Source organism: Scyliorhinus torazame, chromosome 6 (genome assembly GCF_047496885.1).
Source record: "Scyliorhinus torazame isolate Kashiwa2021f chromosome 6, sScyTor2.1, whole genome shotgun sequence".
NCBI classification, from domain to species: domain Eukaryota; kingdom Metazoa; phylum Chordata; class Chondrichthyes; order Carcharhiniformes; family Scyliorhinidae; genus Scyliorhinus; species Scyliorhinus torazame.
Window position 1 is genome coordinate 2,774,792 of NC_092712.1, and position 27,346 is coordinate 2,802,137.

Sequence of the window (27,346 nt, forward strand, 5' to 3'; positions counted from 1 at the left end):
TTCTAATTGACACCCCCACTCTTGGAAAAAGCTTGTTGCTATCCACCCTGTCTATACCTCTCATAATTTTGTAGACCTTAATCAGGTCCCCCCTCAACCTCCGTCTTTCCAACGAAAACAATTCTAATCTACTCAACCTTTCTTCATAGCTAGCACCCTCCATACCAGGCAACATCCTGGTGAACCTCCTCTGCACCCTCTCTAAAGCATCCACATCCTTCTGGTAATGTGGTGACCAGAACTGCACGCAGTATTCCAAATGTGGCCTAACCAAAGTCCTATACAACTGTAACATGACCTGCCGACTCTTGTACTCAATACCCCGTCCGATGAAGGCAAGCATGCTGTATGCCTTCTTGACCACTCTATCGACCTGCGTTGCCACCTTCAGGGTATAATGGACCTGAACTCCCAGATCTCTCTGTACATCAATTTTCCCCAGGACTCTTCCATTGACCGTATAGTTCGCTCTTGAATTAGATCTTCCAAAATGCATCACCTCGCATTTGCCTGGATTGAACTCCATCTGCCATTTCTCTGCTCAACTCTCCAATCTATCTATATTTTGCTGTATTCTCTGATAGTCCTCCTCACTATCTGTAACTCCACCAATCTTAGTATCATCTGCAAACTTGCTAATCAGACCACCTACACCTTCGTCCAGATCATTTATGTATATCACAAACAACAGTGGTCCGAGCACGGATCCCTGTGGAACACCACTAGTCACCCTTCTCCATTTTGAGACACTCCCTTCCACTATTACTCTCTGTCTCCTGTTGCCCAGCCAGTTCTTTATCCATCTAACTAGTACACCCTGAACCCCAAACGACTTCACTTTTTCCATCAACCTGCCATGGGAAACTTTATCAAACTCCTTACTGAAGTCCATGTATATGACATCTACAGCCCTTCCCTCATTGTCACTTCCTCAAAGAATTCTATTAGGTTTGTAAGACATGACCTTCCCTGCACAAAACCATGCTGTCTATCACTGATAAGTCTATTTTCTTCCAAATGTGAATAGATCCTATCCCTCAGTATCTTCTCCAACAGTTTGCCTACCACTGACGTCAAGCTCACAGGTCTATAATTCCCTGGATTATCCCTGCTACCCTTCTTAAACAAAGGGACAACATTAGCAATTCTCCAGTCCTCTGGGACCTCACCCGTGCTCAAGGATGCTGCAAAGATATCTGCTAAGGCCCCAGCTATTTCGTCCCTCGCTTCCCTCAGAAAACTGGGATAGATCCCATCCGGACCTGGGGACTTGTCCACCTTAATGCCTTTTAGAATACCCCAATCCTCCGCCTTCCTTATGCCGACTTGACCCAGAGTATTTAAACATCCATCCCTAGCCTCAACATCCGTCATGTCCCTCTCCTTGGTGAATACCGATGCAAAGTACTCATTAAGAATCTCACCCATTTCCTCTGACTCCACGCATAAATCCCCTCTTTTGTCTTTGAGTGGGCCAACCCTTTCTCTAGTTACCCTCTTGCTCCTTATATACAAATTAAAGGCTTTGGGATTTTCCTTATCCCTGTTAGCCAAAGATATTTCATGACCTCTTTTAGCCCTCTTTATTAAGCGTTTGAGATTTGTCCTACTTTCCCGATATTCCTCCAAAGCTTCATCAGATTTAAGTCGCCACCCGTCATCCATGGTTCCCTAATCTTGCCATTTATATCCCTCATTTTCACAGGGACATACTGTGATATCTTTTCGTTGAATGCCTTGTCAGCTAGTAGGGCAATGTCCAACCTCCATGTGTGGCGTTGGGCCCTGCCGTCTCCAGCCTCACGGTCCATGTAGTGTGGAGCGTGGTCTGATATCACAATTGCGGAGTATTCCACTTTGTCTATCCCCGGAAGCACCGTTTTCCCCACCACAAAGAAGTCAATTCTGGTGTATACGTTGTGTACTGGGGAGAAGAAGGAGAATTCCTTCTCCCCTGGGTGGGTGAACCTCCAGGGGTCCACCGCTCTCATCTGTTCCATAAAGTGACTGAGTTCCCTTGACATGCTTGAAGTTTTCCCCGTTTTGGAGCTTGATCTGTCAATCGTTGGAACCTGTACACAGTTGAAGTTCCCCCTCATGATTAGTTGGTGCATCGCTGTGTCGTGGATTTCTGCCATGGTCTTTTTGATGAAGCTCGTGTCGTCCCAGTTAGCCGTGCACACGTTAACTAGTACTACCGGTGCCCCATCCAGGGTCCCGCTGACCATGACGTACCGTCCCCCTGGGTCCATAACCGTCTTTGTCGCCCTAAACATCGTCCTCTTGCCGATCAATATCGCCACCCCCCTGGCCCTTGTTCCATAGCAGGAATGGTAGGTCTGTCCCACCCAGCCCTTTCTTACCAGCAGTCGGTCCTGCTCTCTCAGGTGTGTCTCTTGGAGGAAGACTATGTCGGCTTTCATATTTCTTAGGTGGGTGAGGACTCTGGATCTTTTCACTGGGCCGTTGAGTCCCCTTATGTTCCAGGTGACTATCCTCGCTTCTGTGGGATTAAACATACTTAGCTGGTGAACGTGCCCCTGCCCTCCGGGGTTTCCCTTTGTTAGGGGGCCATCCAGGATGGCCGCTGTCACTGCTCTCTCCATGTGGTCGGGTCCCTGCGCTCTGGGGTTTCCCTTTGTCCCGGGGGCACCTGACATGGTCGCCCACTGTGCGTCCGCCACGCGGGTAGCCCCCTGCACTCTGGGGTCTCCCTTCGCCCAGAGACCGTACTGGGTGGATGCTTGCAGCAATTCCTTGTTCCGAGCCCTTGGTTGTGGCCCTTTGTAGCTCTATTGTTATTCCCTTTCTAGCCTTGTTTGTCCCTGTCCCCCCCCCCCCCCCCCCCCCCGGTCCCTCTCTTTCCCCCTCCTTTTTCTCCCCTCTCCGGTATATCCTTCTTTTGTCCCTCTTTCCCCTGCTCCTATCCTCGTTTGCTCTCCCGTCTCTGTTGAGTGCCCCCCCTGCCTGGCGCCGTCCCCCCTGTTGGGGGCGTGCTGCGGCCCTGCTTGGTTGCATGCCTCCGGCGCTAGCTTTCCTGCTAGTGTGGTGGCCACCCCCTCTCGGGGGTTACTGTCTCGCTTCTCCCTCGCCGACCTCTACGATGCCCGCTCTTCCCCCATTCTACCCTACACCCCCTTCGCTCGCTCTCCCTTCTCCGCTACTCTCGTTCCCAAGTGCTGGGCCTGGTCTCCCACCTGAAGCGGTCCCTCTGGTGTGGAGTTGCATTGTTGATTAAAGGGGATATTGATACAATATTGAGGAAAGGTATTAATACAGACAATGTGGAATCTGTTGGCACTGAGGGAGCGGGCGCCCTGTGGGCACCGAGAGAGCGGGCCGCTGTGGTCACAGAGGGAGCGGGCGTCCTGTGGGCACCGAGAGAGCGGGCCGCTGTGGTCACAGGGAGCGGGCGCCCTGTGGGCACCGAGGGAGCGGGCGCCCTGTGGGCATCGAGAGAGCGGGCCGCTGTGGTCACAGAGGGAGCGGGCGCCCTGTGGGCACCGAGGGAGCGGGCGCCCTGTGGGCATCGAGAGAGCGGGCCGCTGTGGTCACAGAGGGAGCGGGCGCCCTGTGGGCACCGAGGGAGCGGGCGCCCTGTGGGCACCGAGGGAGCGGGCGCCCTGTGGGCACCGAGGGAGCGGGCGCCCTGTGGGCACCGAGGGAGCGGGCGCCCTGTGGGCACCGAGGGAGCGGGCGCCCTGCGGGCACCGAGGGAGCGGGCGCCCTGCGGGCACCGAGGGAGCGGGCGCCCTGCGGGCACCGAGGGAGCGGGCGCCCTGCGGGCACCGAGGGAGCGGGCGCCCTGCGGGCACCGAGGGAGCGGGCGCCCTGCGGGCACCGAGGGAGCGGGCGTGCAGTCGGCGGTTAGTAATACCATTCTGTGGCGAACGTTTGCAAGAAGCTTCTTATCATAACCAAGAATAAAGTGTATTTGAGCTGAACGGCACCATGAAGTGTTGTGACTGATGGTGTGGTTATCCCAGTGAAATGTGTGGATGGACAGTTAAAGTCCACAGCTACTGTGTAATGGAAGCAGCTCCAAGGATAGACTGTGATGCTGACAGGCTCTGCATTCATACAGCTGGGCTGGGCTGATATACGATACTGTCGACTAGTCCGTACTGGCACAATAGCTTCCGTTCATCTGTCTTGCTCCAATTTGCATTGAAAATTCTTGCTGAAGCTGGAGAATTTGCGAGTAAAATGTGTTTGAACAGCCTGTTCCCAGCTGAGAGCAGTGTGTGTGATGTGACTTTGGGCAGATGTGACAATTGTTTTCAATAAATGAAGGAGTTCAGACTTCTTTGTGGGAACAGTGACTGCTGCATTGTGTCAGACCAGCCGCTGAGTCACAGCATCGGGAGATCCCCACACAAGGGGCAATTCCGGGCGACATTTCCCCCCCACAGTTAGCCAATCCCTTCAACACCCCCGCCTCACACCCACCGCCACCGGTACAGGCACATTAACCAGACCCCCCACCCCACACACACACACACACACACACACACACAGATGATTGATGCAGGTAGGGCAGTGGATGTTGTCTATATGGACTTCAGTAAGGCCTTTGACAAGGTCCCTCATGGTAGACTAGTACAAAAGGTGAAGTCACACGGAATCAGGGGTGAGCTGGCAAGGTGGATACAGAACTGGCTAGGTCATAGAAGGCAGAGAGTAGCAATGGAAGGATGCTTTTCTGATTGGAGAGCTGTGACTAGTGGTGTTCCGCAGGGATCAGTGCTGGGACCTTTGCTCTTTGTAGTATATATAAATGATTTGGAGGAAAATGTAACTGGTCTGATTAGTAAGTTTGCAGACGACACAAAGGTTGGTGGAATTGCGGATAGCGATGAGGACTGTCAGAGGATACAGCAGGATTTAGATTGTCTGGAGACTTGGGCGGAGAGATGGCAGATGGAGTTTAATCCGGACAAATGTGAGGTAATGCATTTTGGAAGGTCTAATACAGATAGGGAATATACAGTGAATACAAAGAAAATTACAGCACAGGAACAGGCCTTTCGGGCCTCCCAGACTGCGCCAATCCAGATCCTTTATCTAAACCTGTCTTCTATTTTCCAAGGATAACATAAGAACTAGGAGCAGGAGTAGGCCATCTGGCCCCTCGAGCCTGCTCCGCTATTCAATGAGATCATGGCTGATCTTTGTGGACTCAGCTCCACTCTCCGGCTCGTACACCATGTCCACGAATCCCTTTATTCTTGAGAAAGGTATCTGTCTTTTTCTTAAAAACGTTTAAAGAAGGAGCCTCAACTGCTTCACTTGGCAAGGAATTCCAGAGATTCACAACCCTTTGGGTGAAGAAATTCCTCCTACACTCCGTCCTAAATCTACTTCCCCTTATTTTGAGGCTATGCCCCCTTTCCCCGACCAGTGGAAACAACCTGCCCGCATCTATCCTATCTATTCCCTTCATAATTTTATATGTTTCTATAAGATCCCCCCGCATCCTTCTAAACTCCAATGAGTACAGTCCCAGTCTACTCAACCTCTCGTCATGATCTAATCCCCCCAACTCTGAGAGCAACCTAGTGAATCTCCTCTGCACTCCCTCCAGTGCCAATATGTCCTTTCTCAGGTAAGGAGACCAAAACTGAACACAATACTCCAGATGTGGCCTCACCAACACCTTATACAATTGCAGCATAACCTCCCTCGTCTTGAACTCCATCCCTCTAGCAATGAAAGACAAAACTCGATTAGCCTTCTTAATCACCTGTTGCACCTGCACACCAACTTTTTGCGACTCGTGCACCAGCACACCCAGGTCCCTCTGCACAGCAGCATGTTTTAACATCTTACCGTTTAAATAATAATCCATTCTGCTGTTATTCCTCCCAAAATGGATAGCCTCACACTTGGCAACATTGAATTCCATCTGCCAGACCCTAGCCCATTCACCTAACCTATGCAAATCCCTCTGCAGACTTCCGGTATCCTCTGCCCTTTTTGCTTTACCACTCATCTTAGTGTCGTCTGCAAACGTTGCCACATTGCACTTGGTCCCCAACTCCAAATCATCTATGTAAATTGTGAACAACTGCGGGCCCAACACTGATCCTTGAGGGACCCCACTAGTTACAGGTTGCCAACCAGAGAAGCACCCATTTATCCCCACTCTCTGCTTTCTGTTCGTTAACCAATCCTCTACCCATGCTACCACTTTACCCTCAATGCCATGCATCTTTAGTTTATGCAGCAACCTTTTGTGTGGCACCTTGTTAAAAGCTTTCTGGAAATCCAGATATACCACATCCATTGGCTCCCCGTTATCTACTGCACTGGTAACGTCCTCAAAAAATTCTACCAAATTAGTCAGACACGACCTACCCTTTGTGAACCCATGCTGCGTCTGCCCAATGGGACAATTTCCCTCCAGGTGCCCCGCTATTTCCTCCTTAATGATAGATTCCAGCATTTTCCCTAGAACCGAAGTTAAGCTTACCGGCCTATAATTACCCGCTTTCTGCCGACCTCCTTTTTTAAACAGTGGTGTCACATTTGCTACTTTTCAATCCTCTGGGACCACCCCAGAGTCTAGTGAATTTTGATAAATTATCAATAGTGCGTTTACAATTTCCCTAGCCATCTCTTTTAACACTCTGGGATGCATCCCATCAGGGCCAGGAGACTTGTCTAGTAGCTTTCTGTTGTCCCCTAAAGACTTCCCAGTCCTCTAGTCTCCCACAAATTTTTGCCACTTTGTATGTTGTTTCCTTCAATTTGATACTCTCCCTCACCTCCTTAGATATCCACGGTCGATTTTTCCACTTTCTACCGTCTTTCTTTTTTGTCGGTATGAACCTTTCCTGAACACTGTGAAAGATCGCTCGGAAGGTTCTCCACTGTTCCTCAACTGCTTGACCATGAAGTCTTTGCTCCCAGTCTACCTTAGCTAGTTCTTCTCTCATCTCATTGTAATCGCCTTTGCTTAAGCACAAAACACTAGTGTTTGATTTTACCTTGTCATCCTCCAACTGTATTTTAAATTCCACCATATTGTGGTCGCTCCTTCCAAGAGGATCCTGAACTATGAGATCATTAATCAATCCTGCCTCATTACACAGGACCAGATCTAGGACCGCTTGTTCCCTTGTAGATTCCATTACATACTGTTCCAGGAAATTATCCCGGACACATTCTATAAACTCCTCCTCAAGGCTGCCTTTACCAACCTGGTTAAACCAATCGACATGCAGATTAAAATCTCTCATGATAACCGCTGTACCATTTCTACATGCATCCGTTATTTCTTTGCTTATTGCCTGCCCTACCATCCTGTTACTATTTGGTGGCCTATAGACTACTCCTATCAGTGATCTTTTCGCCTTACTATTCCTGATTTCCACCCAAATTGATTCAACCTTGTCCTCCATAGCACCAATATCATCCCTTACTATTGCCCGGATGCCATCCTTAAACAACAAAGCTACACCACCGCCCTTACCGTCCATTCTATCCTTTCGTATAGTCTGATACCCTTGGATATTTAACTCCCAGTCGTGATCATCTTTTAACCATGTTTCAGTAATGGCCACTAAATCATAGTCATTCACGATGATTTGCGCCTTCAACTCATTCACCTTATTCCGTATACTACGAGCATTCAGGTAAAGTACACTTATGCTGTTTTTTATGTCTTTGTTATGAATCCTAACACCTTGATCAGTAACTTTTCGCAATTTATTTTTCCTCTTACCCTTTCTCCTAATTTTCCTTGTCTTTGAACCCATATCTCTACATGATAACCTGTCACGTAACCTGCTGCCTTGATCACCATTAACCATTACACTGTCCATAGCTTTACCCTTCCCTTCCCCCCCCAACTTGCTAGTTTAAAGTCCTTGTGACCAACCTATTTATCCTATTCGCGAGAACACTGGTCCCAGAATGGTTCAGGTGAAGACTGTCCCAACGGTACAGGTCCCTCCTGCCCCAGTACTGATGCCAATGCCCCATGAAATGGAATCCCTCGTTCCCGCACCACTCCTTTAGCCATGTGTTAACTTCCCTAATTTTCTCAACCCTATGCCAATTGCCACGTGGCTCGGGTAGTAATCCAGAGATTATAACCCTGGAGGACCTGTTCTTTAATTTAGTCCCTAGTGTTTGATAATCCCCAAACAGGTCCTCTTTCCATAAGACCATAAGACATAGGAGCGGAAGTAAGGCCATTCGGCCCATCGAGTCCACTCCACCATTCAATCATGGCTGATTTCAACTCCATTTACCCGCTCTCTCTCCATAGCCCTTAATTCCTCGAGAAATCAAGAATTTATCAACTTCTGTCTTAAAGACACTCAACGTCCCGGCCTCCACCGCCCTCTGTGGCAATGAATTCCACAGACCCACCACTCTCTGGCTGAAGAAATTTCTCCTCATCTCTGTTCTAAAGTGACTCCCTTTTATTCTAAGGCTGTGCCCCCGGGTCCTAGTATCCCCTGCTAATGGAAACAACTTCCCTACATCCACCCTATCTAAGCCATTCATTATCTTGTAAGTTTCTATTAGATCTCCCCTCAACCTCCTAAACGCCAATGAATATAATCCCAGGATCCTCAGACGTTCATCGTATGTTAGGCCTACCATTCCTGGGATCATCCGTGTGAATCTCCGCTGGGCCCGCTCCAGTGCCAGTATGTCCTTCCTGAGGTGTGGGGCCCAAAATTGCTCACAGTATTCTAAATGGGGCCTAACTAATGCTTTATAAAGCTTCAGAAGTACATCCCTGCTTTTATATTCCAAGCCTCTTGAGATGAATGACAACATTGCATTTGCTTTCTTAATTACGGACTCAACCTGCAAGTTTACCTTTAGAGAATCCTGGACTAGGACTCCCAAGTCCCTTTGCACTTCAGCATTATGAATTTTGTCACCGTTTAGAAAATAGTCCATGCCTCTATTCTTTTTTCCAAAGTGCAAGACCTCGCACTTGCCCACGTTGAATTTCATCAGCCATTTCTTGGACCACTCTCCTAAACTGTCTAAATCTTTCTGCAGCCTCCCCACCTCCTCCATACTACCTGCCCCTCCACCTATCTTTGTATCATCGGCAAACTTAGCCAGAATGCCCCCAGTCCCATCATCTAGATCGTTAATATATAAAGAGAACAGCTGTGGCCCCAACACTGAACCCTGCGGGACACCACTCGTCACCGGTTGCCATTCCGATAAAGAACCTTTTATCCCAACTCTCTGCCTTCTGCCTGACAGCCAATCGTCAATCCATGTTAGTACCTTGCCTCGAATACCATGGGCCCTTATTTTACTCAGCAGTCTCCCGTGAGGCACCTTATCAAAGGCCTTTTGGAAGTCAAGATAGATAACATCCATTGGCTCTCCTTGGTCCAACCTATTTGTTATCTCTTCAAAGAACTCTAACAGGTTTGTCAGGCACGACCTCCCCTTACTAAATCCATGCTGACTTGTCCTAATCCGACCCTGCACTTCCAAGAATTTAGAAATCTCATCCTTAACAATGGATTCTAGAATCTTGCCAACAACCGAGGTTAGGCTAATTGGCCTATAATTTTCCATCTTTTTCCTTGTTCCCTTCTTGAACTTCCCTTCTTAGAATACTGTTACAACAGCGATTTTCCAATCCTCTGGGACTTTCCCTGACTCCAGTGACTTTTGAAAGATCATAACTAACGCCTCCACTATTTCTTAAGTTATCTCCTTTAGAACTCTAGGATGTAGCCCATCTGGGCCCGGAGATTTATCAATTTTTAGACCTCTTAGTTTCTCTAGCACTTTCTCCTTTGTGATGGCTACCATATTCAACTCTGCCCCCTGACTCTCTGGAATTGTTGGGATATTACTCATGTCTTCTACTGTGAAGACTGATGCAAAGTACTTATTTAGTTCCTCAGCTATTTCCTTGTCTCCCATCACTAGATTACCAGCGTCATTTTGGAGCGGCTCAATGTCAACTTTTGCCTCCCGTTTGTTTTTAATGTATTTAAAGAAACTTCTACTATCATTCCTAATGTTACTGGCTAGCCTACCTTCATATTTAATCCTCTCTTTCCTTATTTCTCTCTTTGTTATCCTCTGTTTGTTTTTGTAGCCTTCCCAATCTTCTGACTTCCCACTACTCTTTGCCACGTTATAGGCTTTCTCTTTTGCTTTGATGCATTCCCTAACTTCCTTTGTCAGCCATGTCTTTCCTAGTCTTTCCATGTCCTTTCCTAGTCTTACCTATGTTGTTAGTCCCAACGTGGACCACAACAACTGGATCCTCCCCCTCCCTCTCCAAAATCCTTTCAAGCCAATCAGATATGTCCCTCACCCTGGCACCGGGCAGGCAACATACCAGGCGGGACTCACGGTCTGGCTTACAAAGGATGCCATCAATCCCCCTAATTATAGAATCCCCTACAACTACCACTTGTCTTTTTGCTCCCCCCTCTTGAATGGCTTCCTGTACCATGGTGCAGTGGTCAGTCAACGCATCCTCCCTACAGCCCTCTTCCTCATCCACACAGGGAGCAAGTACCTCTCACCTGTTGGACAAGGTCAAGGGCTGAGGCTCCTCAACTCCTAAACTCAGGATCCCCGACCTGCCTCCCTTGCAGTCACACTACTCTGTCCCTGACCACTGACCGAATTAACAGTACTTATTCTACCGGGTGTGACTGCCTCCTGGAACAAAGAGTCCAGGTAATGTTCCCCCTCCCTGATGTGCCGCAGTGTGTGCAGCTCGGTCTCCAGCTCATCAATTCTGAGCCGAAGTTCCTCGAGCAGCCAACACTTGCTGCAGATGTGGTCACTGACGGTCTCAATGGGATCCACCAGTTCCATCATCATACAGCAACAGCACATCACCTGTCCAGCCATATTCAACTAGTTAATTAATTTAAATAATTAAAAGACATTTTTTTTTTTATAGAACCTTGAGGATAAACCCGAACACCAACAAAAACACAGCCACTCACCCGAACTCAGTCACTCACCTAAACTCAGATGCACTCTGTTCCAATCAGCACTCAGTCACTCACCTAAACTCAGATGCACTCTGTTCCAATCAGCACTCAGTCACTCACCTAAACTCAGATGCACTCTGTTCCAATCAGCACTCCGTGACTAAAGGCACTCCTGCCACACCTTTTGTACCCTGCCTGATTTTCAATGAGCCAATAGGCCCGCTCCAGGAACTGAAGTCTCCAACTGCCACTCGACCTGTAAACTAAGCACTTTTAAATATGCACTCACCTCTCCCAGCAACCCTGCAGCCTGTGGCCTGCTCCAGGAACTGAAGTCTCTTTTAAATATGCACTCACCTATCCCAGCAACCCTGCAGCCTGTGGCCTCTACTTCCCTCTGTTCCCCACCCGTTCATATATCTGTCTAGATGCATCTTAAATGATGCTATCGTGCCCGCCTCTACCACCTCCGCTGGCAAAGCGTTCCAGGCACCCACCACCCTCTGCGTAAAAACCTTTCCATGCACATCTCCCTTAAATTTTCCCCCTCTCACCTTGAAACCGTGACCCCTTGTAATTGACATCCCAACTCTTGGAAAAATCTTGTTGCTATCCACCCTGTCCATACCTCTCATAATTTTGGAGACCTCAATCAGGTCCCCCTTCAACCTCCGTCTTTCCAACGAAAACAATCCTAATCTACTCAACCTTTCTTCATAGCTAGCACCCTCCATACCAGGCAACATCCTGGTGAACCTCCTCTGCACCCTCTCTAAAGCATCCACATCCTTCTGGTAATGTGGCGACCAGATCTGCACGCAGTATTCCAAAAGTCCTATACAACTGTAACATGACCTGCCGACTCTTGTACTCAATACCCCGTCGGATGAAGGCAAGCATGCTGTATGCCTTCTTGACCACTCTATCGACCTGCGTTGCCACCTTCAGGGTACAATGGACCTGAACTCCCAGATCTCTCTGTACATCAATTTTCCCCAGGACTCTTCCATTGACCGTATAGTCCGCTCTTGAATTAGATCTTCCAAAATGCATCACCTCGCATTTGCCTGGATTGAACTCCATCTGCCATTTCTCTGCCCAACTCTCCAATCTATCTATATTTTGCTGTATTCTCTGACAGTCCTCCTCGCTATCTGCAACTCCACCAATCGTAGTATCATCTGCAAACTTGTTAATCAAACCACCTATACCTTCATCCAGATCATTTATGTATATCACAAACAACAGTGGTCCGAGCACGGATCCCTGTGGAACACCACTAGTCACCTTTCTCCATTTTGAGACACTCCCTTCCACCACTACTCTCTGTCTCCAGTTGCCCAGCCAGTTCTTTATCCATCTAGCTAGTACACCCTGAACCCCATACGACTTCACTTTTCCCATCAACCTGCCATGGGAAACTTTATCAAACGCCTTACTGAAGTCCATGTATATGACATCTACAGCCCTTCCCTCATCAATTAACGTTGTCACTTCCTCAAAGAATTCTATTAGGTTTGTAAGACATGACCTTCCCTGCACAAAACCATGCTGCCTATCACTGATAAGTCTATTTTCATCCAAATGTGAATAGATCCTATCCCTCAGTATCTTCTCCTACAGTTTGCCTACCACTGATGTCAAGCTCACAGGTCTATAATTCCCTGGATTATCCCTGCTACCCTTCTTAAACAAAGGGACAACATTAGCAATTCTTTCGTCCTCCGGGACCTCACCCGTGCTCAAGGATGCTGCAAAGATATCTGTTAAGGCCCCAGCTATTTTGTCCCTCGCTTCCCTCAGAAACCTGGGATAGATCCCATCCGGACCTGGGGACTTGTCCACCTTAATGCCTTTTAGAATACCCCAATCCTCCGCCTTCCTTATGCCGACTTGACCCAGAGTATTTAAACATCCATCCCTAGCATCAACATCCGTCATGTCCCTCTCCTTGGTGAATACCGATGCAAAGTACTCATTAAGAATCTCACCCATTTCCTCTGACTCCACGCATAAATCCCCTCTTTTGTCTTTGAGTGGGCCAACCCTTTCTCTAGTTACCCTCTTGCTCCTTATATACGAATAAAAGGCTTTAGGATTTTCCTTAACCCTGTTAGCCAAAGATATTTCATGACCCCTTTAGCCCTCTTTATTGCGCGTTTGAGATTTATCCTACTTTCCTGATATTCCTCCAAAGCTTCATCAGTTTTAAGTCGCCTAGATCTTATGTATGCTTCCTTTTTCATTTTAGCTAGTCTCACAATTCCACCCGTCATCCATGGTTCCCTAATCTTGCCATATCTATCCCTCATTTTCACAGGGCCATGTCTGTCCTGCATTCTAATCAACCTTACCTTAAAAGGCTCCCACATTTCAAATGTGGATTTGCCCTTGAAAGAGCTGCTCCCAATCCACATTCCCTAGCTCCTGCCGAATTTTGTTGTACTTGGCCTTTCTCCAATTTAGCACTCTTTCTTTAGGACCACTCTCGTCTTTGTCCATGAGTATTCTAAAACTTACGGACTTGTGATCGCTATTCCCAAAGTAATCACCGACTGAAACTTCAACCACCTGGCCGGGATCATTCCCCAATACCAGGTCCAGTATGGCCCCTTCACGAGTTGGACTATTTACATACTGCTCTAAAATACTCTCCTGGATGCTCCTTACAAATTCTGCTCCATCTACGCCTCCAACACGACATGTGTCCCATTCAATGTTGGGGAAGTTAAAATCTCCCATCACGACCACCCTATTGCTCCTACAAATTTCTATAATCTGTCTACATATTTGTCCGTCTACTTCACGCTCGCTTTTGGGAGGCCTGTAGTAAAGTCCCAACAATGTTGCTGCACCCTTCCTATTTCTTAGCTCTACCCATATTGCCTCAGTGCTCGAATCCTCCATCGTGCCCTCCTTAATCACAGCTGTGATATCATCTCTGACCAGTAATACAACTCCTCCAGCCTTTACCTCCCTCTCTATCCCTCCTGTAGCATCTATACCCTGGGATATTTAGTTGCCAGTTTTGCCCTTCCCTCAACCAAGTCTCAGTAATACCAATAACATCATATTCCCAGGTACTAATCGAAGCCCGAAATTCATCTGCCTTACCTGCTACACTTCTCGCATTGAAACAAATGCACCTCAGACCAGCCGTCCCCTTTGCGTTCATCATCTCTTCCCTGTCTATTCTTCCCGTTAGCCACATTGAGTTTATTATCTAGTACCTTACTGGCTTTAGTTGCTGCCTCTTTACTGACCTCTAACTTCCTAATCTGGTTCCCATCCCCCTGCCACATTAGTTTAACACCTCCCAACAGTGTTAGCAAAAGCACCCCTAGGACATTGGTTCCAGTCCTGCCCAGGTGTAGACCATCCGATTTGTAATGGTCCCACCACCCCCAGAACCGGTTCCAATGTCCCAAAACTCTGAACCCCTCCCTCCTGCACCATCTCTCAAGCCACATATTCATTCTGACTATTCTTGAATTTCTACTCTGACTGTCTCGTGGCACTGGTAGCAATCCTGAGATTACAAACCTTTGAGGTCCTACTTTTTAACTTATCTGCTAACTCCCTAAATTCTGATTGTAGGACCTCATCCCGTTTTTTTACCTATATCGTTGGTGCCTATATGCACCACGACAACTGGGTGTTCACCCTCCGCGTTCAGTATGCCCTGCAGCCGATCTGAGACATCCCTGACCCGTGCACCCGGGAGGCAACATACCATTCGGGAGTCTCGCTTTCGACCACAGAAATGCCTGTCTACTCCCCTTACTATTGAATCCCCTATGACTATAGCCCTGCCAGTCTGTTTCTCGCCCTTCTGTGCAGCAGAGCCAGCCACGGTGCCATGAGCCTGGCTACTACTGGCTTCTCCTGGTGAGTCATCTCCCCCAACAGTATCCAAAACGGTATACCTGTTTTGGAGGGAGATGACCGGAGGGGACATCTGCACTGCCTTCCTGCTCTTTCTCTGCCTTTTGGTCACCCATTCCCTGTCTCCCTCACCAATCCTAATCTGCGGTGTGACCAACTCACTGAACGTGCTATCCACAACCTCCTCAGCATCGCGGATGCTCCAAAGTGAGTCCATCCGCAGCTCCAGAGCCGTCAAGCGGTCTAACAGGAGCTGCAGCTGGACACACTTCCCACACATGAAGGAGTCAGGGGCATCGGCCACATCCCTGAACTCCCACATTGAGCACGAGGTGCATAACACGGATCTGGGATCTCCTGCCATTTTTACACTTTACCTTAACTGATTACAAATATAATATGAAATAATGAATAAATGAAAGGAATAAAGATTTTACTTACCAATCACAGTGAATGGTAGAACCCTCAAGGGTATTGACAGAGAGATCTAGGTATACAGGTCCACAGGTCATTGAAAGGGGCAACACAGGTGGAGAAGGTAGTCAAGAAGACGTACGGCATGCTTGCCTTCATTGGCCGGGGCATTGAGTATAAAAATTGGCAAGTCATGTTGCAGCTGTATAGAACCTTAGTTAGGCCACACTTGGAGTATAGTGTTCAATTCTGGTCGCCACACTACCAGAAGGATGTGGAGGCTTTAGAGAGGATGCAGAAGAGATTAACCAGGATGTTGCCTGGTATGGAGGGTATTAGCTTTGAGGAGCGGTTGAATAAACTCGGTTTGTTCTCACTGGAACGACGGAGGTTGAGAGGCGACCTGCTACAAAATTATGAGGGGCATAGACAGAGTGGATAGACAGAGGCTTTTCCCCAGGGTAGAGGGGTCAATTACTAGGGGGCATAGGTTTAAGGTGCGAGGGGCAAGGTTTGGAGGAGATGTACGAGGCAAGTTTTTTACACAGAGGGTAGTGGGTGCCTGGAACTCGCTGCCGGACTGGGAGGTGGTGGAAGCAGCGACGATAGTGACATTTTAGGGGCATCTTGACAAATACATGAATAGGATAGGAATTGAGGGATACGGACCCCGGAAGTGAACAAGATTTTAGTCTAGACGGGCAGCATGGTCGGCGCGGGCTTGGAGGGCCGAAGGGCCTGTTCCTGTGGTGTACTTTTCTTTGATGTGGAGATGCCGGCGTTGGACTGGGGTGGGCACAGTACGAAGTCTTACAACACCAGGTTAAAGTCCAACAGGTTTGTTTCGATGTCACTAGCTTTCGGAGCGCTGCTCCTTCCTCAGGTGAATGAAGAGGTACGTTCCAGAAACACACATATAGACAAATTCAAAGATGCCAGACAATGCTTGGAATGCGAGCATTAGCAGGTGATTAAATCTTTACAGATCCAGAGATGGGGTAACCCCAGGTTAAAGAGGTGTGAATTGTACCAAGCCAGGACAGTTGGTAGGATTTCGCAGGCCAGATGGTGGGGGATGAATGTAATGCGACATGAATCCCAGGTCCCGGTTGAGGCCGCACTCATGTGTGCGGAACTTGGCTATAAGTTTCTGCTCGGCGATTCTGCGTTGTCGCGCGTCTTGAAGGTCGCCTTGGAGCACGCTTACCCGGAGATCAGAGGCTGAATGCCCTTGACTGCTGAAGTGTTCCCCGACTGGAAGGGAACATTCCTGCCTGGTGATTGTCGCGCGATGTCTGTTCATCCGTTGTTGCAGCGTCTGCATGGTCTCGCCAATGTACCACGCTTCGGGACATCCTTTCCTGCAGCGTGTGAGGTAGACAGCGTACTTTTCTTTGTTCATTGTTCACACAAAAACCAAACCCCACTGACGCCCCCCCCCCCCCCCACACACACACACACACAAACCAAACCCCACTGACCCCCCCCCCCCACACACACACAAAAACCAAACCCCACTGACCCCCCCCACACACAAAAACCAAACCCCACTGACCCCCCCCCACACACAAAAACCAAACCCCACTGACCCCCCCCCCCACACACACAAAAACCAAACCCCACTGACCCCCCCCACACACACAAAAACCAAACCCCACTGACCCCCCCCCCCACACACAAAAACCTGACCCCCCCCCCACACACACAAAAACCAAACCCCACTGACCCCCCCCCCACACACACACACAAAAACCAAACCCCACTGACCCCCCCCCCACACACACACACAAAAACCAAACCCCACTGACCCCCCCCACACACACACACACAAAAACCAAACCCCACTGACCCCCCCCCCACACACACAAAAACCAAACCCCACTGACCCCCCCCACACACACAAAAACCAAACCCCACTGACCCCCCCACACACAAAAACCAAACCCCACTGACCCCCCCCCACACACAAAAACCAAACCCCACTGACCCCCCCCCACACACACAAAAACCAAACCCCACTGACCCCCCCCCCACACACAAAAACCAAACCCCACTGACCCCCCCCCACACACAAAAACCTGACCCCCCCCCACACACACAAAAACCAAACCCCACTGACCCCCCCCCACACACACACACAAAAACCAAACCCCACTGACCCCCCCCCACACACACACACAAAAACCAAACCCCACTGACCCCCCCCCCCCACACACACACAAAAACCAAACCCCACTGACCCCCCCCCCACACACACACAAAAACCAAACCCCACTGACCCCCCCCCACACACACACACACACAAAAACCAAACCCCACTGACCCCCCCCACACACACAAAAAACAAACCCCACTGACCCCCCCCCCACACACAAAAAACAAACCCCACTGACCCCCCCCCACACACACAAAAACCAAACCCCACTGACCCCCCCCACACACACACACACAAAAACCAAACCCCACTGACGCCCCCCCACACACACACACACAAAAACCAAACCCTACTGACCCCCCCCACACACACAAAAACCAAACCCCACTGACCCCCCCCCACACACACAAAAACCAAACCCCACTGACCCCCCCCCACACACACACACAAAAACCAAACCCTACTGACCCCCCCCACACACACAAAAACCAAACCCCACTGACCCCCCCCACACACACACACACAAAAACCAAACCCCACTGACCCCCCCCCCACACACACACACACTAAAATCAAACCCCACTGACCCCCCCCCCCCACACACACACACAAAAACCAAACCCTACTGACTCCCCCCCCCACACACACACACACAAAAACCAAACCCCACTGACCTCCCCCCCCCCACACACACAAAAACCAAACCCCACTGACCCCCCCCCACACACACAAAAACCAAACCCCACTGACCCCCCCCCCCACACACACACACAAAAACCAAACCCCACTGACCCCCCCCCCACACACACAAAAACCAAACCCCACTGACCCCCCCCCCCACACACACACACACACAAAAACCAAACCCCACTGACCCCCCCCCACACACACAAAAACCAAACCCCACTGACCCCCCCCCCCACACACACACAAAAACCAAACCCCACTGACCCCCCCCCCACACACACAAAAACCAAACCCCACTGACCCCCCCCCCCACACACACACACAAAAACCAAACCCCACTGACCCCCCCCCACACACACACACAAAAACCAAACCCCACTGACCCCCCCCCCACACACACACACAAAAACCAAACCCCACTGACCCCCCCCACACACACACACACAAAAACCAAACCCCACTGACCCCCCCCCCACACACACAAAAACAAAACCCCACTGACCCCCCCCCACACACACAAAAACCAAACCCCACTGACCCCCCCACACACACACAAAAACCAAACCCCACTGACCCCCCCCCACACACACACACAAAAACCAAACCCCACTGACCCCCCCCCCACACACACAAAAACCAAACCCCACTGACCCCCCCCCCCCCACACACACACACAAAAACCAAACCCCACTGACCCCCCCCACACACACACACACAAAAACCAAACCCCACTGACCCCCCCCCCACACACACACACAAAAACCAAACCCCACTGACCCCCCCCCACACACAAAAACCAAACCCCACTGACCCCCCCCCCCACACACACAAAAAACAAACCCCACTGACCCCCCCCCACACACAAAAACCAAACCCCACTGACCCCCCCCCCACACACACAAAAACCAAACCCCACTGACCCCCCCCACACACACACACACAAAAACCAAACCCTACTGACCCCCCCCACACACACAAAAACCAAACCCCACTGACCCCCCCCCACACGCACACACACAAAAACCAAACCCCACTGACCCCCCCCCACACACACACACAAAAACCAAACCCCACTGACCCCCCCCCCACACACACACACACAAAAACCAAACCCCACTGACCCCCCCCCCCCACACACACACAAAAAACAAACCCTACTGACCCCCCCACACACACAAAAACCAAACCCCACTGACCCCCCCCCACACACACACACACTAAAATCAAACCCCACTGACCCCCCCCCACACACACACACAAAAACCAAACCCCACTGACCCCCCCCACACACACACACACACAAAAACCAAACCCTACTGACTCCCCCCCCCACACACACACACACAAAAACCAAACCCCACTGACCCCCTCCCCCGCCCCCCCCCACACACATACACAAAAACCAAACCCTACTGATCCCCCCCCACACACACACACACACAATAACCAAACCCCACTGACCCCCCCCACACACACACACAATAACCAAACCCCACTCACCCCCCTTCCCCCCCCCCAACCAAACACACACACAAACCAAACCCCACTCACCCCCCCACCACACACACACAAAAACCAAACCCCACTCACCCCCCCTCCACACACACACAAAAACCAAACCCCACTCACCCCCCACCACACACACACAAAAAACAAACCCCACTGACCCCCCCCACACACACAAAATAACCAAACCTCACTCACCCCCCTTCCCCCCCCACCACACACACACAAAAACCAAACCCCACTCACCCCCCCCACCACACACACACAAAAACCAAACCCCACTGACCCCCCCCCCACACACACACAAATTAACCAAACCCCACTGACCCCCCCCCCCACACACACACACAAAAACCAAACCCCACTGACCCCCCCCACACACACACAATAACCAAACCCCACTCACCCCCCTTCCCCCCCCCCCAACCAAACACACACACAAACCAAACCCCACTCACCCCCCCACCACACACACACAAAAACCAAACCCCACTCACCCCCCCACCACACACACACACAAAAACCAAACCCCACTGACCCCCCCACACACACACACAATAACCAAACCCCACTCACCCCCCTTCCCCCCCCCCCAACCAAACACACACACAAACCAAACCCCACTCACCCCCCCACCACACACACACAAAAACCAAACCCCACTCACCCCCCCACCACACACACACAAAAACCAAACCCCACTCACCCCCCCACCACACACATACAAAAAACAAACCCCACTGACCCCCCCCACACACACAAAATAACCAAACCCCACTCACCCCCCTTCCCCCCCCACCACACACACACAAAAACCAAACCCCACTCACCCCCCCCCACCACACACACACAAAAACCAAACCCCACTGACCCCCCCCCCACACACACACAAATTAACCAAACCCCACTCACCCCCCTTCCCCCCCACCACACGCACACAAAAACCAAACCCCACTTACCCCCTTCCCCCCCCCCCACCACACGCACACAAAAACCAAACCCCACTCACCCCCTTCCCCCCCCCCACCACACGCACACAAATACCAAACCCCACTCCCCCCCCTCCCCCCCCCACCACACACACACAAAAACCAAACCCCACTGACCCCCCCCCACACACACAAAAACCAAACCCCACTAACCCCCCCCCCCACACACACACGCACAATAACCAAACCCCACTGACCCCCCCACACACACACACACACAAAATAACCAAACCCCACTCACCCCCCTTCCCCCCCCCCACACACACAATAACCAAACCCCACTCACCCCCCTTCCCCCCCCCCCCCCCCACACACATATAGTTGGGTTGTTTGCGAACCTGACCTGTGTGTGTGTGTGTGTGGATGTCCTGAGCTGTAATTCCCCTCACAGTATCTCACGGTCCTGTGTATCCCATGTTCATGTGCCTTCGTTGTTAGTCTCCTATCAGATAATAGTCCGCATTCTCATTTTTGGGCTGGGATAACCCGTGTCCTGTAAACTGTGATTTTCCTGGGCTGGGATTACCCGTGTCCGGTGAGTGTGATTTTCCTGGGCTGGGGCTGCCTGTGTCCTGTGAGTGTGATTTTCCTGGGCTGGGATTACCCGTGTCCTGTGAGTGTGATTTTCCTGGGCTGGGATTACCCGTGTCCTGTGAGTGTGATTTTCCTGGGCTGGGATTACCCGTGTCCGGTGAGTGTGATTTTCCTGGGCTGGGGCTGCCCGTGTCCTGTGAGTGTGATTTTCCTGGGCTGGGATTACCCGTGTCCGGTGAGTGTGATTTTCCTGGGCTGGGGCTGCCCGTGTCCTGTGAGTGTGATTTACCTGGGCTGGGGCTGCCCGTGTCCTGTGAGTGTGATTTACCTGGGCTGGGGCTGCCCGTGTCCTGTGAGTGTGATTTTCCTGGGCTGAGGTTACCCGTGTCCTGTGAGTGTGATTTTCCTGGGCTGGGATTACCCGTGTCCTGTGAGTGTGATTTTCCTGGGCTGGGATTACCCGTGTCCTGTGAGTGTGATTTTCCTGGGCTGGGGCTGCCCGTGTCCTGTGAGTGTGATTTTCCTGGGCTGGGGCTGCCCGTGTCCTGTGAGTGTGATTTTCCTGGGCTGGGGCTGCCCGTGTCCTGTGAGTGTGATTTTCCTGGGCTGGGGCTGCCCGTGTCCTGTGAGTGTGATTTTCCTGGGCTGGGATTACCCGTGTCCTGTGAGTGTGATTTTCCTGGGCTGGGGCTGCCCGTGTCCTGTGAGTGTGATTTTCCTGGGCTGGGATTACCCGTGTCCTGTGAGTGTGATTTTCCTGGGCTGGGGTTACCCGTGTCCTGTGAGTGGGATTTTCCTGGGCTGGGATTACCCGTGTCCTGTGAGTGTGATTTTCCTGGGCTGGGGTTACCCGTGTCCTGTGAGTGTGATTTTCCTGGGCTGCGATTACCCGTGTCCTGTGAGTGGGATTTTCCTGGGCTGGGATTACCGTGTCCTGTGAGTGTGATTTTCCTGGGCTGGGGTTACCCGTGTCCTGTGAGTGTGATTTTCCTGGGCTGCGATTACCCGTGTCCTGTGAGTGTGATTTTCCTGGGCTGGGGCTGCCCGTGTCCTGTGAGTGGGATTTTCCTGGGCTGTGATTACCGTGTCCTGTGAGTGTGATTTTCCTGGGCTGGGGCTGCCCGTGTCCTGTGAGTGTGATTTTCCTGGGCTAGGATTACCCGTGTCCGGTGAGTGTGATTTTCCTGGGCTGGGATTACCCGTGTCCTGTGAGTGTGATTTTCCTGGGTTGGGATTACCCGTGTCCTGTGAGTGTGATTTTCCTGGGCTGGGATTACCCGTGTCCTGTGAGTGTGATTTTCCTGGGCTGCGATTACCCGTGTCCTGTGAGTGTGATTTTCCTGGGCTGGGATTACCCTGTCCTGTGAGTGTGATTTTTCTGGGCTGGGATTACCCGTGTCCTGTGTGTGTGATTTTCCTGGGTTGGGATTACCCGTGTCCTGTGAGTGTGATTTTCCTGGGCTGGGATTACCCGTGTCCTGTGAGTGTGATTTACCTGGGCTGGGATTACCCGTGTCCTGTGAGTGTGATTTTCCTGGGCTGGGATTACCCGTGTCCTGTGAGTGGGATTTTCCTGGGCTGGGATTACCCGTGTCCTGTGAGTGGGATTTTCCTGGGCTGGGATTACCTGTGTCCTGTGAGTGTGATTTTCCTGGGCTGGGGCTGCCCGTGTCCTGTGAGTGTGATTTTCCTGGGCTGGGATTACCCGTGTCCTGTGAGTGGGATTTTCCTGGGTTGGGGTTACCCGTGTCCTGTGAGTGTGATTTTCCTGGGCTGGGATTACCCGTGTCCTGTGAGTGTGATTTTCCTGGGTTGGGATTACCCGTGTCCTGTGAGTGTGATTTTCCTGGGCTGGGATTACCCGTGTCCTGTGAGTGGGATTTTCCTGGGCTGGGATTACCGTGTCCTGTGAGTGTGATTTTCCTGGGCTGGGATTACCCGTGTCCTGTGAGTGTGATTTTCCTGGGCTGGGATTACCCGTGTCCTGTGAGTGTGATTTTCCTGGGTTGGGGTTACCCGTGTCCTGTGAGTGGCAATTTCCTGGGCTGGGATTACCGTGTCCTGTGAGTGTGATTTTCCTGGGTTGGGATTACCCGTGTCCTGTGAGTGTGATTTTCCTGGGCTGGGATTACCCGTGTCCTGTGAGTTTGATTTTCCTGGGCTGGGATTACCCGTGTCCTGTGAGTGGGATTTTCCTGGGCTGGGATTACCGTGTCCTGTGAGTGTGATTTTCCTGGGCTGGGATTACCTGTGTCCTGTGAGTGTGATTTACCTGGGCTGGGATTACCGTGTCCTGTGAGTGTGATTTTCCTGGGTTGGGATTACCCGTGTCCTGTGAGTGTGATTTTCCTGGGTTGGGGTTACCCGTGTCCTGTGAGTGGGAATTTCCTGGGCTGGGATTACCGTGTCCTGTGAGTGTGATTTTCCTGGGTTGGGATTACCCGTGTCCTGTGAGTGTGATTTTCCTGGGCTGGGATTACCCGTGTCCTGTGAGTGTGATTTTCCTGGGCTGGGATTACCGTGTCCTGTGAGTGTGCATTTTCCTGGGTTGGGATTACCCGTGTCCTGTGAGTGTGATTTTCCTGGGCTGGGATTACCCGTGTCCTGTGAGTGGGATTTTCCTGGGCTGGGATTACCAGTGTCCTGTGAGTGATTTTCCTGGGCTGGGATTACCCGTGTCCTGTGAGTGTGATTTTCCTGGGCTGGGATTACCCGTGTCCTGTGAGTGGGATTTTCCTGGGCTGGGATTACCCGTGTCCTGTGAGTGATTTTCGTTAGCTGGGATTACCCGTGTCCTGTGAGTGTGATTTTCCTGGGCTGGGATTACCCGTGTCCTGTGAGTGGGATTTTCCTGGGTTGGGATTACCTCTGTCCATCGGGGCTGCAGTCTCTGAAGGGGCCCCTTTTTGATCGACAGGCTGTCCATTGGGGGAGGTTTCTGCTCACACTTGTGCAGCCCATTCTGTGCAGACCATGATTCCCAGTGTTGTCAAGATGCACTTTGACCAGATTTTGCCCAGTTTGTTCCGTGCTGTGTCTCAATATTGTTTCCTGAAGTGGGTGCCTGGAACTGAAGGCTGGTGGGCGTTTGCCTCAGCACTCGCCCTGTTCGAGAGCTTGAAATTCAGGTTACTGCAGCTAATCTGCCAGCTCTGGCACTGAGAATATATTAGTGTGTGAGTTAATGAGGCGTGGATAATGATTCCATTCTGCACTCCTCAATGGGTGTATCAGCAAAGAGACGTTTCTGATTTCCATTCTTGGCACATACTGAATGAGGTGTGAGACAAGCCAACGAGCACGGCCCAGATCCAACACTTCATGCAGAGTGGGGCTTCTTTTGAACTCGCCACTGCGGCCTTCCAGCTGTTCCCAGTGGAATTCGCTGACAGCCGACCTTTTCCTCAAGTCCATTTAGCTGTTTTGATCAATATTCTTCAATGTGCTTTCCGAACACACTGTCCATCTTAGCCTTTGAGCTTCAATCATTCGAGCAGCCAGGGAGAGGGCGAGAGTTCCACATTTCTAAGGCCCTTTGTGTGAACAAGCACTTCCTGACTTCACTGTAGAATGGCCTCGCTTGAATTTTAAGATTATTTCACTTGTTCTGGATTCTTTCATCAAAGGAAATAGATTCTGTCTATCTGGCTGATTTGGTGGTGAAGGATATCAGGTTGGTAAATAAAATTGAGGTTCTAATCCCCTTGATTTGTGCGAATAATGAAGAGCCTGAAGGGGCTGGTTGGCCTGATGTTCCTATGAATGGTTGTTCAGGCTGGAGGGACGGTGGAACGAGTGAAGGAGTTGGACCGGCTGCGATTGACTGGAACAGAGGACTGAGATTGAGCAGGTTCCAGAGTGACACTGATGGAGTTGACATTCTGAGTTTGTGACAACATTCTTCAGGGCAAATAGTTTTGGAGGGGTGAGCATAACACTTTCAACTTAATGCACATCTCATTGTGTGTGAGGGGGGCAGTTTGAGACAGTTGAGGGAGGTGTCTGATGATTAAGGAGGATGAGAATGTGAGAGTACAGAATGGCAATAGGTAACTGGGGAGGGGGTGAACTGTACAAGATTGGAGGAGACAAGAGAGGAAGATCGAGGGAGAGGATGCAGAATGCTCTGTAAATTGCACAAGGAAGACCAGCCTTCAATGTGTACAGTACTCCCTCCTCCCGAGTACACTCACACCCCTTTCTATTTCCATGTCTTCCAGCCTTTCTTCAGATTGTTAAACTTGCGGAAGCTGGGACTTAGTGACAATGAGATCCAGAGGCTGCCTCCAGAGGTCGCGAACTTCATGCAGCTTGTTGAGCTCGACATCTCTCGCAATGGTGAGTTTGTGTTTTTGCGCGTACGCGTGTGTGTTTGGGAGCGTGTGAGCGCATGTGGGATTGGGAGCACGCGTGTGTGTTTGGGAGTGCGCGTGTGTGTGTTTGGTGGCACGCGTGTATTTGGGAGTGTGCATGTGTGTGTTTGGGAGCGTGTGTGTGTTTGGGAGCGTGCGTGTGTGTGTTTGGGAGCGCGCGTGTGTGTGTTTGGGAGCGTGCGTTTGTGTGTTTGGGAGCGCGCGTTTATGTGTTTGGGAGCGCGCGTGTGTGTGTTTGGGAGCGCGCGTGTGTGTGTTTGGGAGCGCGCGTGTGTGTGTTTGGGAGCGCGCGTGTGTGTGTTTGGGAGCGCCCGTGTGTGTGTTTGGGAGCGAGCGTGTGTGTGTTTGGGAACGAGCGTGTGTGTGTTTGGGAGCGAGCGTGTGTGTGTTTGGGAGCGTGCATGTGTGTGTTTGGGAGCGTGCGTGTGTGTTTGGGAGCGTGCATGTGTGTGTTTGGGAGCGTGCTTGTGTGTGTTTGGGAGCGAGCGCATGTGGGCTTGGGAGCGTGCATGTGTGTGTTTGGGAGCGTGCTTGTGTGTGTTTGGGAGCGAGCGCATGTGGGCTTGGGAGCACGCATGTGTGTGTATTTGGGAGTGTGCATGTGTGTGTTTGGGAGCGTGCGTGTGTGTTTGGGAGCGTGCGTGCGCGTGTGTTTGGGAGCCTGCGCATGCGTGCGTGTTTGGGAGCAAGCGTGTGTGTGTTTGGGAGCGTACGTGCATGTGTGTGTTTGGGAGCGTGCGAGCACGTGGGCTTGGGAGCACGCATGTGTGTTTGGGAGCGCGCGCGCGCATATGTGTGTGTTTGGGAGCGTGCGCATGTGTGTGTTTAGGAGCATGCCTGTGTGTGTGTTTGGGAGCACACGTGACACGTTTATTTGGGAGCGTGCATGTGTGTGTTTGGGAGCGTGCGTGCACGTGTGTGTTTGGGAGCGTGCGTGTGATTGGGAGCGTGCGCATGCGTGCGTGTTTGGGAGCAAGCGTGTGTGTGTTTGGGAGCGTGCGTGTTTGGGAGCGAGCTTGTGTGTGTGTTTGGGAATGAGCGTGTGTGGGAGCGTGCACATGTGTGCGCGTTTGGGAGCGAGCGTGTGTGTTTGGAAGCGAGTGTGTGCGTGTGTTTGGGAGCGTGCGCATGCGTGCATGTTTGGGAGCGAATGTGTGTGCGTGTTTAGGAGCGTGCGCATGCATGCGTGTTTGGAAGCGAGCGTGTGGCTCATGCGTGTGTGTTTAGGAGCGTGCGTGTGTGTTTGGGAGCGAGCATGCACGTCTGTTTGGGAGCGTGTGCATGCGTGTGTGTTTGGGAGCAAGTGAATGCGTGTGTGTTTGGGAGCGTGCGTGTGTGTGTTTGGGAGTGTGCGCATGTGTGCGTGTTTGGGAGCTAGCGTGTGCGTTTTTGCGAGCGAGCGTGTGTGTGTGTTTGGGAATGAGCGTGTGTGGGAGCATGCACATGTGTGCGCGTTTGGGAGCGAGCGTGTGTGTTTGGGAGCGAATGTGTGTGTGTGTTTTGGGAGTCTACGCATGCGTGCATGTTTGGGAGCAAGCGTGTGGCGCATGCGTGCGTGTTTGCGAGCGTGTGCGTGTGTTTGCGCATGCGTGCGTGTTTGGGAGTGAGCATGTGTGTGTGTGTTTGGGAGCGAGCGTGTGTGTGTGTGTGTTTAGGAGCGAGCATGTGTGTGTGTGTTTAACAGCGAGCGTGTGTGCGTGTTTAACAGCGAGCGTGTGTGCGTGTTTAGGAGCGAGCATGTGTGTGTTTAGGAGCGAGCATGTGTGTGCGTGTTTAGGAGCGAGCATGCGTGTGTGTTTAGGACCGAGCTTGTGTGTGAGTGTTTAGGACCGAGCGTGTGTGTGTGTGTTT

At 51.1% G+C, this 27,346-nt stretch overlaps 1 protein-coding gene across 1 annotated transcript in view; it reads left to right on the plus strand.

Annotated features, from left to right (window-relative positions):
- Positions 1–27,346, plus strand: part of LOC140425664 (uncharacterized) — a 456,044-nt gene that overhangs the window by 63,304 nt on the left and 365,394 nt on the right. Inside the window, exon 3 of the mRNA XM_072510159.1 lies at positions 25,343–25,460. Within this exon, the coding sequence (XP_072366260.1) occupies positions 25,343–25,460 (118 nt within the window). The remainder of the gene's footprint in view (positions 1–25,342; positions 25,461–27,346) is intronic.